Below are 18948 nucleotides of genomic sequence, written 5' to 3'. Positions count from 1 at the left end.
TTACAATACGTGAAATCGTCAATCGAAATAATATATTGGAAGAAATTTAGACAGGTGAATATTGCGCGGCAATTACCCTACTCGGTTTCAAGCGAGTACCTAAACGTAAATATTATTTGTAGGAATCCCCAAAAATGAATTTCGTTTTCAAACATAGACCATGTTAGGAATCACACGTTTAAAGGTAAGACCTCGTTAGTCCTTAGCTCGCACAAGTTTCTCAACTTCTGAGAGTTGTTGTTTGTATGGGGGCGACAGCTGATTAACGGAAAACAGATTTTAGATCAGAAACAGATTTAGACAGTGTGTGGTTTGCCATATTTGTGACGTAATCACCGTCTACAAGACTCCGTCCCCCATATCATCAAAAATAAGCAAAGCAAAGTCCCCCTCGCTCATCTATATTGCTTACATAATACTTTAACGGCCTTTGAATGATTGTATAGATTTTTTAAGGACAGAACACAAGCACTACAGGAAAATCCTTAAGGTCCTCTCAGAGCGGGACCTGTGCGAAAACAGCGATTCATATTGGATTTGAATCGCTGGAGATTAAATCCATTTTTTTCCGTGGAAGTATCTATAGAAGAGTGATAAATCTCCAACCTTTCATCGATGTTTCAAGCTATCAAGATTGCACGTGATGTTTACGTCTCCAATCAGGTGGATGGTTTTTTCTGGACGAAATCCAGCAACTTCAGGGTATATTTGGGGGCAGAGATTCATACATGAGAACAATATTCCAAAGAATGTCTGATCTGAGCTTTACAAAACATCAAAAGGTGCTGAAGTGTGTACAGTTTCCTGGTTCGGAACAGTGGTCCAAGCTTTTGAAAAGCAGCCTTTGCAATTCCAGCCACATGATTGTGTCAAGATATATTGGTGTCCATTTGAACCCCCCAATAAACTTATCGAAGCAGAAAGAGGAATTTCTGTCCTGCATTATTATATCCGGTTCGGAGATAGTCATCTTCTTGGAAAAAACCGTTGACTGGGTTTTTGGGGCTTTGAATTGAACCTGGTTACTGGAAAGCCAAAACCTTTTTTTTTTCCAAAAAGCAACCTTTTTTTATAATATCCCCTTTCAATTTATACTAAATAGAGTATCTGATATATTTTTCAAAGGATAGGAAGTCGACCGAAATCATAATTACAATTCAGTTCAATTTTCTTCACACTGAAAATAAGAATGACCTATATCCTCTCGTAACTCAACCCTTAGGGATGCAAATCGAAACGTTTCCTTTAACGACCAGCTAACAACCACATCGAAATCTCAAACTCCAGACCCGACCTCAACGACTAGAATCGGCGATCCCGAGTAAACATGAACCTCTGTTCTAATAATCGAACCATTAATACCATGCTAATCGCAACAAAAAGGCCTCTTCCCACATCTCAATTGCCGGTTCAAGTTTGCTATCGTTAAGGCAGTAATTATGGTGAACGGTTCAGGGAAACTGGGAAGTAGGAAAACACGAGGTGGGAAATCATTAAAAAAGATCGTATGTAGTGTTCATATGCAACCGAGAAAATTGTTCCGGTACTTTGGGCGTTATTCAAGAACACATAAGTCACTTCTAAGGGGTATATGGGTGTTTTTTATTGATCAATTAGATCAATTAGAAATGTTCCAGGATGTTATCTGAAAAAGTGGTGGGTTAATTGTAACTCACACCTTTTGGAATCCGAACAAATGAAATAAAATATATTTATTAACTACGTTAAGATAACTGGAATTTGTAGCACCTCAATACAGGTATTCAATATACAAAGCTCAGTTGATTTGATGAATGTACTCCCAACTAGCAATTTTATATTTTATAATGGTTGTAAAACGTTTCGGAGGAACAAATTATAAAATTGTATTTCAACGTCTTCCAACAATTCCTGAGCGACGCTCATGTGACGTTTTTTATGCAAATTTCAGCAACTTTGGAACAAACTTCGATGCCACAAGTTTCATGCACAAAATTCATAAAAAAGTTGCTTTGTATCCTCAGCAACCTCTCTCATAGTGATTCGTCGATTCTCCATAACAATTCTCTTCACTTCATCAACATTCTCATCCGTTGTTAATTTGGTGGGGCGTCCATGTCGAGCGTCGATATTTACATTTTCTCAGCCTTCTGTGGAAAGCTTGTACCACAATCACTGTATGCCATTGTCGATATTTCAATTCCATTCCATTCCATTTTTACAGAAAATTCGATGCAAATCTTTGCTCCATTTTTTTGATAGTAGAAAATCGCCGAACTGCATAGCTTGCATGCGTTTCACCGATAAAATAAGCATCCTAAACATCTGTAACTATGAACACACACCTTATTTTTTGAATAGTTCACGCACGATAACAATGATTGGTGATCGACCCACAGAAATTTTGATAGTCACTATTTTTACTAGTACAGTCAATCTGTCAAATAATGGCTGAAAAATTACCCGATGGATGAAACTTGGTGAGTCGTTAGAGAATGATGAAAAAAAGCTTACCTAGCGATGGCCACCTCCAACCTGTGACGGTTTTTGAAAAAATTAATTTTTCTCGAAAAAAATGTAGAGGGCATCGTTATCTACAATTGATGTCATTGGAGCTATGTACAACAAAAAATGTGCGCAGTAGGTGGCGCTAAAGTTCCAAAAGAGTGTTGTATGATAACAATATCAGAAAAAAAATTGTTCATGAAATTGAAAGGAACAATTTTTCTATTTGGATCGTAGCTGAAAAATGAAAATTTCAGGACAAAAAAGTGGAAAAATACTTCTTTTGGCACTTTAGCGCCACCTACTGCGCACATTTTTTGTTGTACAACATAGCACCAAGACATCAATTGTAGATAACAATGCCCTCTACATTTTTTGTTGAATAATTTCCTCTGTAAAATACACAGTTTTCGAGAAAAATACATTTTAAAATATTTTTGAGTTTTTTCAAAAACCGTCACCTGGTAGCAGGTGGCCATCGCTAGGTAAGCTTTCTTTTATCATTCTCTAACGACTCACCAAGTTTCATCCATCGGGTAATTTTTTAGCAATTATAATTTTTTTTTCCCCACAGATTGTCTTCAGTATACATACTCAAAATATTGATCCACTGAGTGAAAACCATTCTGCAGGAAAAATGTTAATAATAATAATGATAATATCTGTTTGAAAAATTCTGTTTAAATTCTGTTTTTCAGTTAACCAGCTATCGCACCACTACGAACGACAACACTCAGAAGTCGAAACTTGTGCGAGCTAAGGATTAACGAGGTCTTACCTTTTAACGTGTGATTCCTAACACATTCTAATACATTTGAAGTAAATTAATTAGGAACAGTTCATTTAATATATGAAGATAAAAGGCGAAGTTCAATTTACATGATAACAAGTCATCATTCAATTGCTCTTCCACTTAACCTCGATGATTGCTTCACGAAAATCATGCATATTTCAATGTTTGGCATTAGCAGGGAGATCATTGTATACACCCGAATTGATGGATTTTCATTTTGTGAAACCGATAATCGATGCCGTGCTGTTATAATCATATCGACTTGCCTTGGGTGTTTCAATTGTGAATATCCGATTTTCCAGCGAAATACTAGAAATCACTATGAATCTCTCCGAGTCCGAGTCTCTGCATATGATGATTCAAATGACAGTGACCCGTAAGAATGCCTGTTGGACATCGTAGTTCATCCCTACTGCAGTCCAACAACTGTTTGATATCAAGTTTCGAAGGGTGGATAAACGCTTTGAAGTGAGCCAATCCTGGAAGATTCTGCCAGAAGTTCATAAATCTTCTTGCCATCCAGGTGTTCGAGAGTTACATCTCTCGAAGCGAAGCAGTAACTCGTCTTGATAATGCCATCTGAGATGATGGCGAAACGTCGACTATCGAATAGTACACAACGGATGAACACCCGGAAAAACAACACATCATATATATATATATATATATATATATATATATACACTCAGGACACTCACATAGCGAAACATGTATCGCGGATTTGTAAGCCTCCATATAAAAAATCTCACAGTTAACTGTATTAGTAGGTTCTGACATAAATTTCAACATAAGTCTCGTATAAAAAATCAAGACCCTCAATGAACCACTCAGCTCATTAACTCTAACTACCTCATCAAAATAAAACGGACTTGCCGTTGAGAACCGATGATTCTAACAAAAAATTATCCTGGAACAAATGAATCTCGACAAATCATCCAGATTATTCCCTTCTTCGTTTCTAACGTTCATTAATAAATTTCCGACCCCGATCTCAATTCCAATCTGGCGTCTGTTTGTAGTGATTGGGGTTATTCACTCCTCAGATTAATCAAGCTTTCTATAATCCGCATTGTTTGACAGATATGTCTATTATAAGGAGATTAACTCTATGCTCGACCAGATGGCTTTGGGATACTGCAAAGGGTTGAATGATGTGAAGAAGGAGAAGTACAGGAATAACATTGAATGTTCAACTAGTTTCTCTTCATAGAAAATATGTTAATAGTTCGTACCCTTCTGCTGAATTTTTATGTTTCAGGGTTTCCGCAGAGCAGCAAATACACTACTGATCCTTGATGAATATAATTTTAGAAAAAGTTGATCAGCTATTGTATCATAGATATTTACGTTTCTTCTATTGTGAAATTGCTTCTGTATGCAATATGCGCATTTTTATTGCAAAAAATTGATAACCAATATATCTTGGGCCGATGTTTTCAGATCCATCATTCCCGATTCCGCAACGGATACATTTATAAATATTTTACTCAATTCCATAGAAAAATGAAGTGTTCATATAAGATCCAAAAGAAAAGATACCAAGATTGCTCCATGGCTAACAAAGAGTTTGGTGAAACAAACTCTTCAAAAAAGTACGAATGAAGCCCACCAATCTAGAACTAAAAAAGGAAAATTTCAAAATAAGGTCATGAACATAATAAGGAAAACAAAATTTGAATACTATCAAAAACAAATCAATTCAAACTCCTCAGATAACACCCATTTATGGAAAATAATTCAAGAAATAACCAATACAAAAAGAAGTAGAAGATCAATCATATCAATAAAAAATGAAGCTGGGTTTCTCTATACACAAAACTAGAAATAGCAAATGAATTCAATTCAATATATTCTAACATAGAAAAGAAAATGGCTGAAAAAATGCAGAGAAATCCCAATTACTCACGTAAAAAAAATGGTCCCAAATTCATTCGTCCTTTTACCAATCGATACAAGTGGAATAAAAAAGTGATTGCAAACTTAAAATCGAAGAAGTCCACAGGTATTGATGGTATTAACGCTGATATATTAAAATCAATATCTCAGCTTATTGAGGAACCACTAGCATATTTGTTTAATTTGTTTATGGAAGCTACTGGCCAACAGCATTCAGAAAATCGATTGTTACTCCTTTGTTTAAAAAGGGGAATACAGATATTATGACAAATTATCGCCTCATATCGCTGATGAAACACATCTAACTAAAGTTTTCGAAAAATTACTCAAAATACAATCTAATATCTGATCATCAATTTGTATTTAGAGATAATATGCAATATCAGCATTAACATCTGAAATATCTTCAGCGCTTCATGAAAATAAGCCGAGTCTCTGCGTTTTCATAGACCTATCGAAAACGTATGACACCGTCGAACACACATTGCTTCTACAAACAATGGAAGATAATAGCATAAGAGGTACTCTCTTGAATCTATTCAGAAGCTACCTCACGAACAGAGTATAAACGGTGAGAATAGATGGAATTATAAGCAGTGAGAAGCATATTGAAATTGGGATACCTCAGGGTACGTTTCTTGAACCTACTCTATTCAATCTGTACATAAATGACTCATTCTTTCTAGAAAGTAAAGGAGATATTTTAGGATTTGCAGACGACACAACAATATTCTATAATGGCAAATAATTGGCAAGGATTAAAATATACTGTAGAATCGAACTTTGATACAATAAAAAACTGGCTCGAATGTGAGCTATTAAGCATAAATTCAGAGAAAACCCAGTACATGCCATTCAGCTGCAATAGCACGAACAAACCACCCTTTTTCTGTATAGACCTAGGCAATCAACACTTGATTCGTCCTGAAAATAAGGTGAAGTATTTAGGAGTAATTATTGATTCACATCTTAAAAGGAATGAGCACATAAAATCCATTTGCAAAAAGCTGCGAAGTATTCTACGCAGATTCAAAACTTTAAGAGAAATATTTTCCACCCACCACCTGAAAATTCTTTAGATCGCACTAGTAGAAAGTCATGTACGGGATGGGATAGCATGCTAGGGCGGGGCATTTCGAACACACCTTCGTCCTCTGGAAGTACTACAAAACAAATTTCTTAAACTGATACATTTGAAAAGTTCACGCTTTCCCACAGTCAATTTGCAAAGTGAAGCCGGTGTTTTTGACATTCGTCAACTCTTTTATTTCGAAGTAATTTTAACGTACCTCAAGGAGAAAAGTTATCTCTCACCCTCACACAATTACAACACCCGAAAAAAAAACATAGAAACATAAATTTTGGACTGGCAAAAAGTCACAGTAACTTTTCGAAAATGAAAATTTTCGAAAGCCATGCTCGAAACGATGATAGATATCTACATGCGGTTTCCATAGGTAAGTATGCCATAAAATTTGACCCTCAGACACAGCCATGAGTTTCCATATACTTCAGTTTAAAAGCTGGACTTTCCCTTTGAAAGTGTCCAATTTTCTCCACGTTCACATCCAGACTATTTTTCTGAGGAATTTGTCGAAATTTGTTCGAATACCCGTAGCAGGAATTTCTAATGCAACATGCGACATGTAATATATAAGTAGGTATGGAAAGCTCAGACGCTAGAATATAAAACAAAACTGTAACAAAATAGTGATTGTTAGTTTCAGATGCATAACTTACAACCTAGAAACTTGTATAAGTATCAAATCTATAACTGGAAAAAATCCGGTCATATGAAGTTTTATGCGAACTCAACTTAAGACACAAGAACATACCAAATGGTGAATTTTTCAATCAATTGCGTGAGTATAGAGGATAAATAATTCGCCACAGAAAAAATTGAATAAAACAGGAATTTTTCTAATGTCAAATGGACCACTTTGTAATGAAATAAACAGTTTCATTTATGAACAGTCTCTTCTTTCTACTTCGTCATTTCTTTTCACTGTCGAACAAATATGGATGTGAATTTGACTGGATGTGAACTTTGACTTCATCAGCTTCATCGTGAACACTGTCATCTATTTGTGAAGCTATTCTTTTTCTGTATAATGTCAGTAGCTCAACAATGATTACTGAGAGAAAGGTATTGTAGGTGAGACATCTTCAATTTTGCTAAAAACACAACTTGGCCAAATAGAAGGTTCACTTATTTATTCAACATGAGAGCTGAGTTTCAATAATAATAATAACAATAAATGGGCTTTATTCATTGACATACATTGTTTATAAAGAAGAAGTAGATACAAAAATCAATGAAAGGGCGAAGTTCAGCCGATGCTGTTTTACAACATAACCTAGGGGATAGAATGTATTATATAGGAATATAAAAATAATTTCGTAGTATACATTGATAAGTGAGTAGTTCATGAATCTTTGTAGAACTAAGAAAAAAACAAAGGCTATAAATTTCGAAGCGAATATTAAAAATCTATTTAGCTTAAATATAGCAAAACATACACAGAAGTGAGACAAAGAGAAAACTATATGAGCAAGGCATAACATGAATGTATTATCTATTCAGAAGACTTCACATATGTTTTCAACTTTTTCATGAAATTATATATGGAGTAGTGTCTAAAGTCATAATATCTCTACTTTGATAGAGTTGACGTAAGATACTGTACGAGCTACGACAAAGTGAATTCATATGTTTGTGAAATCTCAGATCAGCATCTAGTCACAAACCCAAGTTCTTGTTTTCTGTAATTATTTGTAGTAAGTTTTGTCCAAATTTGATTTCAATTCTTCCTTCAATTTCCCACCTTTTGTGTTTCGGGCCAAAAAGTATCAGCTGAGATTTTTTAGAATTCAATTTCAGGTTATGGGCTATAGGTAGACCAAGTAACTTTTGTGGATCGCTGTTAATTTTTTCCATTACCATCTGCCAATTACTTGGAGGAAATCGATAATATAAATAAGTGTCATCTGCATGATGATGAACTGTGCAATGATCTATCATTTTATGGTAGTCAGATATATATATATATATATATATATATATATATATATATATATATATATATATATATATATATATATATATATATATATATATATATATATATATATATATATATATATATATATATATATATATATATATATATATATATATATATATATATATATATATATAAAGCGAAGGGTAGTTTTGACTGACTAGTTAGGAGAAATACGGAATATTGTTGGAGATGCAGTCAAAATGTACTGGGCTGTTGTTTAAAGAATAATCTTTGTTATATGGTCGAGCTTTCGAGAATGTTTATTTTCTTCATGGAAACATCTACAAAAAATTGAAAACATTGCAGCAAAATTGTGAAACAAATAGATAAAAAAATTTACTTACTAACTTGAGGTTGAAGTAAAAAGTCAGACGTTGCAATGAGGAAGACAAAGTTATTACTTTTCATCATGTGAATTTTTATGTTTCAGAGAAAAAGTACAAAAACTTATTTTATTTAAACATTTAAAAGATCTGAAATTTTAAAATTATTCCACTGGCCATGCATGGCACTTACTGGTGGCGTGGTAGCGACCAAAAAGAACGAGGAAACAGGAAATATTTGAAATTTGATAATTGACATTATATATAGACTTCTGAAGTTTAAAAACTGACAGTAAAAAACAAAACAAAATTACCAAAAGGCATACCAACAGCATGTTTGACACTAGCAAATTCAAAAGTGTCTGAATATGAGTACAGTGCTGCCAAGTAGTCACTTGAAGAGAATGACAGACTCAGCACTGCGTCCAACCCCACATACTATATGTTGCTTGGGGAGCCTGGGGGAATGAGTACCAATTTCAAGATGTGATTGTGAATGTTGCTGAGGTTGTTGAGGTCAGTCTTTTTGTTCATGTTATTGGTATTCCTTTCGATAAAGAACATTTCTTCAAACAACCTTTTTTGTAAGTTGCTTTCAGTACACAAAACTCTAATGTTTTGTTAGTTCATTGTGTGCTTTGTGTTGATGACATGCTCTGCAAGTGCACAGGTGGTTTTATTTGTATTACAATCACTTTTATGTGACGTTATGCGTCCTGATGAAATTCCAGATGTCTTGTCACATGTATGACAAGGAATTTCATATACTACATTTGACTTTTCTAAAGTTTTCAACGGAGTTTTAATTTTGGAGAAAAAGACTTTTCGTAGTGGTGACAATGCATTGAGCAAATTTGAAATTTTCACTCTTGAAAACGTTCAGGAGTTTTGGTGTTGAGGACTGGAAATATGGTAATGTTATGAAAAATAATGAATTTGGAGATATATCTCCACTATTTGACATATTTAAATTATTATTATTTATGGAATTATTCAAATTATTCGGAAAAGTATTCATAACTGTGGAAAAGGAGCAGAAAAGTAGTTTGTTCAAAGGTTTGCAAGGATATGGATTTTCAAGGAGAACACCTATTAGTTTTTTGATACATTCATCTTTGAAAAGTGGATGTGTTACATTGATCACCCTATTCTTAATGGTAAGAACAAGTTCATTTTCATCTTTGTTGGATATGGTTAGAATGGTAGTTCATGTTACTTGCACATGGTTTGCTGTACCATCTTGTACGTAGAACATTATCTGGATTTCTGCATACACGCATATATAAGAATGGTAAACTGTTGTTACCTTCCTATTCGGCTGTGAATTATATATATATATATATATATATATATATATATATATATATATTTGTTTGATGGAACTAATTTTCCTTTATTTTGAGTATTTCAATATTGAATAATATTGAATATCTGCGAGCGCTTTCGACAGTTGGTAGTACTGTCATCATCTGGCACTCTTCAAACTGAACTGGCCATCCTGTTGTCTGTCTCTTTATACGGTAAGAGCGTCTTAACTCAGGTATTTCAGGTACTTTAGGTAAATTTGCCTGTATTTGTTCTGCATCAGGTACTCTTCTTCGTGTTAGATCTTCTCTAGGAATGTGTATGGTTTTGTTTAATATATTGACTGTGAGATGTTGTTGTGTTTTGATTTGTACTTGTTCCTCGATAAGTTGATTTGTTTTATTAGTTTTATGTTCTCTGGTGGCGGGAAATTATGTTTGTTTTGTATGGCGTGTGTTGCAAGGTTTGATTTATATACTGTTGGATTTATGTATGCCTTTTTGTGCTCATTGTACCTTTGGATCAGTTTTTTCTTGGTTTGGCCGATACAGAATTTGTTGCAGTCCGAGCATTTTATACTGTATATCCCGTTTTGGTCTTTGTCTTCTTCTTTTTCATAGTTGTTTATATTTTGTGTTTTCTTCGTGTTCGGCTTGTATGTGATGTTGATGTTCAGTGGTTTGAAGATGTTTGTTAGTTTTTTGGTTTGGTGTCCTATGTACGTAAATGCTGTCCATCGTTGTGTTGTTTTGTCTGTTGGGGTTGCTTGATCCTTGTTCTGTATTTTTCGTTTGATTCTGTGTTTTAGTTTATCTATTGTCTTCTGGGTGTATTCGTTTTCGTTCGCTATTTGGTATATGATTTTCCGTTCTTTGTTTCGAGCTTCATTGCTAAGTGGTATCCTTAACATTCTATATATGAATGCGTTATAGGCAGCCATTTTGTGTGATGGTGGATGGTTTGAACTTGCGGGTATGGTGGATAGAGCCCTGAGGTACTCCATAGTTAACAGGTGAAGCACTAGAATACTTTTCATCCAGATATATTGACTGATTTCGATTTCTGAGTTAACTTTTTGATAGATCTACAGTCCCTCCACTAAATCTGAAAAATTCTCCTACATAGAATATTTTGGTCTAATGTATCGAATGCTTTGCTTTAGTTCAAGAGTACCATGGCAGTAACTTCACTGTTATCAGTTGCTTTGAATAAATCTTGGGTGATGTTGACAAGAGCGGTATTGATGCTATGGAATGAACGAAATCCAGATTGAACATGTGTTATTAAATTATTATTGTATACAAAAGAATCAATTTGATCTTTCAGAATCCGCTCGAACACCTTAGATAGGATAGGCAGTTTGTTAATTGGCCTCAAAAGAGATAATTCAGTTTTATGTTCATATTTTGGCAAAAGGAGTACAATTGCACGTTTCCATGCAAAATAAATTTTCAAGACTGAAATTTTAGTTTTGGTTTTTTCATACAATAATTCAATGCATACGGTAACTGAAATAACGTTCTGGGGTTGAAAATACTGTGTTTTTACTGAGAAAACCGTATTATTACCGTTTTTGGCAACATTGAAAGAGTGATGTCCATAATTTTCTGCCTCTTGAACTTTCGAAATGCAAACTAGTTCATCGTTATCGCTACATACTCACCAATAACTGTGAGATTATATCGGAAGCTGCGGGTTTGCGCGTTCCGAAAGTCGACTCTGCAGCGGTAGACGCCCTCGTCGAGGCGCCGGATGTCGTCAATGACGAGTTGTGCTGGCTCGGATACTGTCCGGAAGTAGGCCCTGGATCCGAACACTTCCGGTGCGGACCAGTGGCGCGCCTGAGACAGTGGCTTTCCTCGGACGTCGAAACTGAAATAGAAAAGACGGTTAACAATGGAGAAGTTTCACGATATTGTTAATGCTAGAGTTTAGCAGCTAGACCAACCAAATTGAACTTGAAATATATTATGATACAGTGAAATCAGTGGAAAATTTTTGAAAATAGGAAACAATGGTCCCATTAAATGGACACCACGTTCACCAGACCTGACCCTCCCGGGGCTTCATGACATACAAGGTATTTGGCACAGCTTTCGGCAATATTCATGAATTGGAACAAACAATTAGGGGAGCTTGCATGGTTATAACTTCACAAATGCTGGAAAATTGACTCAAAAAACTATTGTGAAGGTGAAAATGTGTTTAAAGAACGGCAATTCAAATATTTGATGAGATATCGTGAAGGACGTAAATGATTAGGAGCCATTAAGTTTCTGTTTGTTTCTTACTTATTATATTACATGCTCTTCCGATATGCGGACTTTATTTGTAGTTCTAGATCCAAAAAATAAAAGTCCCCATTTTTTTTGAAGTGCATTAAATGGCCTCAAGTCTTGAGCATGTCATATGCATTTCATCAGTTCAGACTTCCATTATCTAGTATGATATAAATTGATTTGAAATTCCTGAAAGAATCTGTAAAAAAATATAAAATGAAAAGGTCAGCTGAAAAAATAACAATTATATTAGGCAAAAAAACTGAAATTACAATAAAACAAAATACAAGTAACAACAAAAAAAATTATTTAATACTGAATGAAAATTAAAAAAATTATCAACAACAAATTGAAATTACAATTTAGGAGATTCCTAACCAAGTTAATTCACGACGTTTCGATTGTTAGTATACACAATCATCTTCAGGTGATAAAAACATGAACATTCATAATCATGCATGAAAGTGTTTGAACGAAAACGTGTTTATGAAGTCAGATAATTACCTCAAAGAAGTGGTAATGTAAACATACCAAGAACGAAGGTGATTATTTTGAGTTCAGCGCAGGAAGATTCAGCATACAGTATAGAAAACATATCTTATATTTTTTTGTCTAGATGCGAATGAATAAAATCCTGATTTACTCAAGAGATCTGGTTTCTGGATTTTGTTGCAGTAGCATTTCGTTTTCATCTTTAAAATGAATAAATGTAAATCCCGCACAGACGCCACTGGTGACGAGAAATATCCTGACCTGCATTGAAGATGCATATCAATGGTAACATTGAGAAAAAAAAAATATTCTCAAAATTTTAGCCACATGCAGGACATACATTCGTATAAAGTTTTTTCTGAAAATGAAAATGAACGATTTTCTCGAATATTGTATGTTATCAATTGACACCGTATATACTGTAACATATATTGCTAAAACTTCTGAAAATTTTTCACAATCAGGAAAGTAACGCGATCGTCTGATGTTAAGAAGAAAATCGAACGAAAGACAAAAATGTTTCAATATATTGAAATATTTTTCATCACACCATAACGAAATCAAGAATGACAACAACAATGAATGTATTTATTTGAGATTTCATGATATTATTGATGGAGAAAAAGTTACATTTATCGGTCGCTGTTTCATATACTTTCCGAAAATTCAACATATTTTTTTTTTTTTCCTTTCCACAATTGGAAAAATATAAAAATTGTAGACAAGAAAAACTTTTCAGTTTACAATAAGTTACTGTGTTACTGTTATTTTTCGAATCCAGAAAAAATAGTCAAAATTATCAACTACGACGAGTAGGTATTCCAACCAGCAATTTCATAATACTGTATTTCTCCCAGAAATGTTTTCAATGTGTTTATAAAACAGCAATAAGTAGGAAATTGGCACCTTTCTATATAAAATTATAGTCTTCATTAATATTCGATAAGGCCATTACAAACACTACAAAACAGTTTCATAAATATTTCGGCAGAAAATGTAAAATTTTTTTAACACTTTCAAAAAATAGTTTTGTAATGATACTGGAAAAATAATCAAAAGACAATATTTTAAGAGTATTTTAGTAGCTCCAAGTAAGCTTTATAAAATATAATGCAGCCTGAAACGAAAACGATGGAATTGAAAAGTGTTCAAAATATTTTCTTTAAGGCGCAAGAAGTAATTTTGTTATAGACACAAGAAAAATATAATAGATGTGTCATCAACTGAAAACTAACTCTTGTACTTATATAACTGTTAAAGACATTGTTTGTGCTTTAAAGATTGATATTTCTACTGTGAATTTCATAGAATATTACTGGAGTTTTTTCCGATCATCAAACCGTTATTTTAACCACTCAACACGTGTTTCGATCACCAAGTAATTATCTTCAATAAGAAGATCTTCCTTTTGAAGACGATCACTTGGTGATCGAAACACGTGTCGAGGTGTCAAAATAACGGTTTGGTGTTGGGAAAAATCTCCATTAATATTCATAGCTATACCAAAGATTCCAAACAGTGCATCACATGAATATTTATTGACAAATATATAGCATATTATTAGAAAATTTTTAAGCGCGCCACTCATTTATTAATTTTTTGGAAAAAAATATTCATGCAGTAACTGACTAGGGTCAACTGAAAGTTTGGCCTTTTCACACCTGTAAAAAGTTATTAATTACAATGTTAATATTTTTTAATGAATGATTAAAACACTCCCAAAAAAGGATGAAAATCTCTGATTCTCTCTACAAAAAATGACTTTCCAGGATATTTTTAATCGAACAAACAACCATCAAAGCTCTATCCAACAATAGAAATGTAATAAAGTTTGTCGCATCATCACGAAACGGGTATGCGCGATCAAAAACTAGTTTCTATGCAAAATACAGATATTGGCGGTGTCATTATTCTAACAATTGAAATGCATTATTCGTACCATAAAATCGCGATAGTAAATGGCCAGCTATGGATTTATGCAGCATTCGCAGGGCGTAATATGAGGGCACGATATGATAATTACAATCTAATATGAATCACATTAGCCGTTTTAACGAGTGCAATCACGAAACGGGACATAAATATCAACAATACTTGTCAGATTTTCCAATAAAATACCACCCCATTAGATACGTTGAATTATTGAATTATGAACAATGGCATTGTCGACATGCGCTCATAGACAATAGGACCTTGACAAGATTCGCAGCTATTTCTCTACGTCGCGTCGACCGAAAAGTCTACCGGTATTGGAAAGGTACAGCTCCAAATATTCAAAAGTTTCTGTTTGTTTCAAAATGTTTGTTGGTTTTAATGTCCTGTGTTTTTTTAGCTCCATATCTCAATAAATATTTATTCTATTGTGTCGTGGTATATACTGAGCGAATGATAATTTTGTACTTTATACATTGATGCTGTTCATACTTTTATTAATTAAGTCCAATGCTGTGGGTGTCGACCAAATCAGCATTAAAATGTTGCTTTACTGTTGCCCTGATATTCTGCTCTATTTATGCCACATTTTCAATTGCATTATCGAAAATAGCGTTTATTCAACACTATGGAAACGCGCTGTAGTCAGGCCTTTAGCTAAAATCGCCAATCCTGAAGGATATAATGATTTGAGACCCATTCATATTTTATGTGCTATCAAAGTACTTGGAAAAAATCTTAAATGAACAATTACGTGTACATCTCACTGATTTTAACATTCTTCTGGAACATAAATCAAGTTTTCGGCAAGGACATAGTTGCACAACGGAGATGCTAAGAGTGACAGATGATATTTTACATTCAATTGATAACAACAAACCACGTGTTTTAGTCTTATTGGATTACTACAAGGCGTTTGATAAGGTGACCATCAATTATTGATTTATTTACTTCATTATATTGGACTCGCTAACAACTACCTAAGCCTTATAGCAAATAGGCTGCCCTTGTTAATCTTTCACTGCCTGAACCACTATGCATGCTGTTTTCGGCGAGTGCATTGGCTTGGGATGTGGGGGTTGAGCAAACCGGCCATCAGATGCCTGTTTTCACGTAGCCCCGCTGGATACGGGAATGACAGAATCACTTGTGGTTCTGTTATTCCCTAACTGAATGGCATCCCAAAGATGGCTCAATCCTAAGGCGTGTGTATCTGTGCCATGTGGATGAATGACACTGAGCCTCTCAGCTGCTCTACGGAACTTTGAGATACCGGGCGCCCTCTCGTCGAAGCATCGCCTTGTCATAGTAAAGCGGGGCTCTGCCGTGATTGACCTTCTTTTCCTAGCTACTCGTGGGACTTTTATGGACAGAGAAAACTCAAAAATTGTTCTAATGTCTACAGAGGAGATGGATGACGAGTTTACGACTCCAACTGATCTCCCTGTGAATTTAGATCAGGAGCGAGAGCTTCTCAATTCTCCAACTCCTGATCCAATAACTGAACCTAAAAAAAAAGGTTTGGTGGTGCAGCCAGGAAACGACCGAGTCGTCTCCTCAAGAGCGGGGTACCTTATGAAACAGCCTTGTAACAAATTCTTGAGCGGCGTACGCAGAATCTGTCTCAAGTGGAGGAACAAACCCCCCATCAGCAGGTTAGCAAACGTTTGCGCTCAATTGATGATTCACCAAAACCAGAGGCGAACCACGGTTGAATCTATAAGGGATCGTCAGGTATAGCTGACGTGCAAAAACCCTCACATGGGAAAGTTTTCGCGGGTATCAAGGTGGAAATCGTGCACCTTGACTATCCGACTACCTCATTAACGATGAAACAGCAGAGCATATGCTTTGTGTCTACGCCACTAGGGACCAAATCAGGTTGTTAAAGTTCGACAGAGCCGTACTTTTACCATCTGACCTGACCATACAAACTAATCAGCTTCGTTAAGAAGCTGGGTTTATTTGGTGAACTGTGAATGGGTGTGAGCCACAATAATCCCTTGCGGGTTGCGGTGGAGGGTTGAATAGACCCACTCACGTTGGACCCAACCTTAAATCTAGATGTGAAGTCATGGCCATCTGAGTGAAGTTTTATTTTTTTAGCCATTCCTTTAAATGGTGAACTACAAAAAAAATGCTAAAATGATAAATAGATAAAATCCTGTATATGATGGGTTATTTTATAAGTCTGTATATTACGAATTACACAATTATGGTGTTAACGTGTTAGGAATCACACGTTTAAGGGTAAGACCTCGTTAGTGCTTAGCTCGCTCAGGTTTCTCAACTTCTGAGAGTTGTCGTTCGTATGGGGCCGACAGCTGATTAATGGAAAAACAGATTTTTTTTAACCACGCCCAATTTTTTGAAGAGTGAAATAATTTTCAAAGTTTTTGATGCAAAGTTATTTTCATTTTTTGTTAACACCGAAAATTACTCAAAATTATACAGTAATGTAACAAGAACTTAATATTCAATAATATCCAAATACAAAACATCAAAACGAAATAGGTATTTTGGAACAAACTCATTGATTTTCTGGGGATTATTTTGGGGAATTATTTTGGACAAGAAAATCTCCAGAGAATCAATAAGTTTGTTCCGAAATACTCATTTCATTTTGATGTTTCGTGATTTAATATCATTGAATATTAAGTTCTCGTTACAGTACTGAATAATTTTGAGTACTTTTCGGTTTTGTCCAAAATAAAAATAATTTTGCACCAAAAAAAAAAATTATTTTACTCTTCAAAAAAACTGACCGTGGTTAACACCATAGTTGTGTAATTCGTAATATTACAGGCTTTTGAAATAAACTGTCATATACAAGATACTGCATATTTATCGTTTTAGCAATTTTTTTCGTAGTCCCCATTAAAAAAAATTATAGGAAATAAAACTTCACTATGATGGTCATGACTTCAAATCTAGGTGTATTTTCCGAAGCTGAACAACTTTTTTGAATGATATTTTACGAGATTTTCGCAAATAAGGGTACTTTACTCCGGTCTCGAAATTGAATATTGAAGGCTCCTCGTATATTACGTGTCTTTTACTGTATTTTGTTGATGCATGTTTGGTTTCAGGAAATGCACAAACCTTTATCAAGAATAACTTTTTGTCGAAAAACCCTTAATAAATAAGTTTCTCATGTGGTGCGTACTTTGGGGATGATACTGTTTAATTGTCGTTTCCCCCAAAAATAAAAAAAAAAGATTATATTTTTCCTCATCATTCAATATTTTATCACAAATAAGTGTTCCAAATCATTTCAGATCTGATATGGCTGGTTGCCTGTAAAGGACTTATTAAAAATAAAAGAATAGACCTACAAATGAAAAAATATAAAAAGAGAAAACATTAATTTCACAAAAGTAACTCTAATCAAAGATCTGTCTTTCTGACAGAAAATGGATGAAAACAAATAAACTTTGAAATACACGAAAGAAAATTACTTTCCAAACAAATACTTTTACACGAACACTAAATTGTACAAAAAACACTTTTCTTTATTAAGTTTGTATTCCAATTTTTCGTTATGGAATTGAATCAGATATTTTTCACAGGATTCCTACACAATAAAATACATGGAAAAAGTGGAATTTCACTCACCCTGAACACTGTCATCCTCACTGGTAGACACTTGCCTTATCAGCTCTTCATCACCAAATCTGATTAACGTTATAAAAAAACCCAATTAATTCATATATTTACAATTTTATGTCACTTAATGAGTTTAATTAACTCATGTCATTGATACTAGTACGTAATGACATTCATTCGCTTATTTGAATGAATTCCAGCCAAAGAAACCTTGTTTGAATTAAAAGAGGTATATTTTTAGGAGAGGTTGATTTTTTCCTCCAGTTCTTGTGTGAAAGTTAATTTTTGCATGATCTACAAATCTTCATACAGAGTTATTTTTTTGAAATTGACTGCTTCCTTTCTTTGGAAAATTCCCACATTTTTCGTAAACAGATGGAGAAGTAGAAAGCAAAACCTTCCTTTCCCAAAAATTAACCTCTCCTATGAATACACTCCTTGTTGTGGAATTGGCCGCGGTGCCGGTGGTAGTGCGCCCGACTCACGATCGGAAGACCGTGGGTTCGATTCCCGCCTCGACCAGATATTTTTCTCGAGATAATTTATCTGATTGAAGCTGGAATGATTCTGCAACCGTGTTAGGAATCACACGTTAAAAGGTAAGACCTCGTTAGTCCTAAGCTCGCACAAGTTTCTCAACTTCTGAGAGTTGTCGTTCGTATGGGGGTGACAGATGATCAACGGAAAAACAGATTTTAAACAGATTTTTTTTTTCAATATACTCCTTTCAATTTTAACAAGATTCCTTTGGCTAGGACTCAATCGAATAAACG

The 18948-nt window shown here is 34.5% G+C and overlaps 1 protein-coding gene across 1 annotated transcript in view; it reads right to left on the bottom strand.

Moving 5' to 3' along the window:
• Positions 1-18948, bottom strand: part of side-II (sidestep II transmembrane protein) — a gene marked incomplete at its 5' end in the record, with an annotated part of 375227 nt that overhangs the window by 255452 nt on the left and 100827 nt on the right. Inside the window, one exon of the mRNA XM_074186335.1 lies at positions 11530-11738. Coding sequence (XP_074042436.1) covers positions 11530-11738 — 209 coding nt within the window. The remainder of the gene's footprint in view (positions 1-11529; positions 11739-18948) is intronic.

Source organism: Leptinotarsa decemlineata, unplaced genomic scaffold, assembly GCF_025532065.1.
Source record: "Leptinotarsa decemlineata unplaced genomic scaffold, Ldec_3_MD MMD2_tig00078422_RagTag_RagTag, whole genome shotgun sequence".
Taxonomy (NCBI): domain Eukaryota; kingdom Metazoa; phylum Arthropoda; class Insecta; order Coleoptera; family Chrysomelidae; genus Leptinotarsa; species Leptinotarsa decemlineata.
This window is presented reverse-complemented; position numbering and strand designations above follow the sequence as displayed.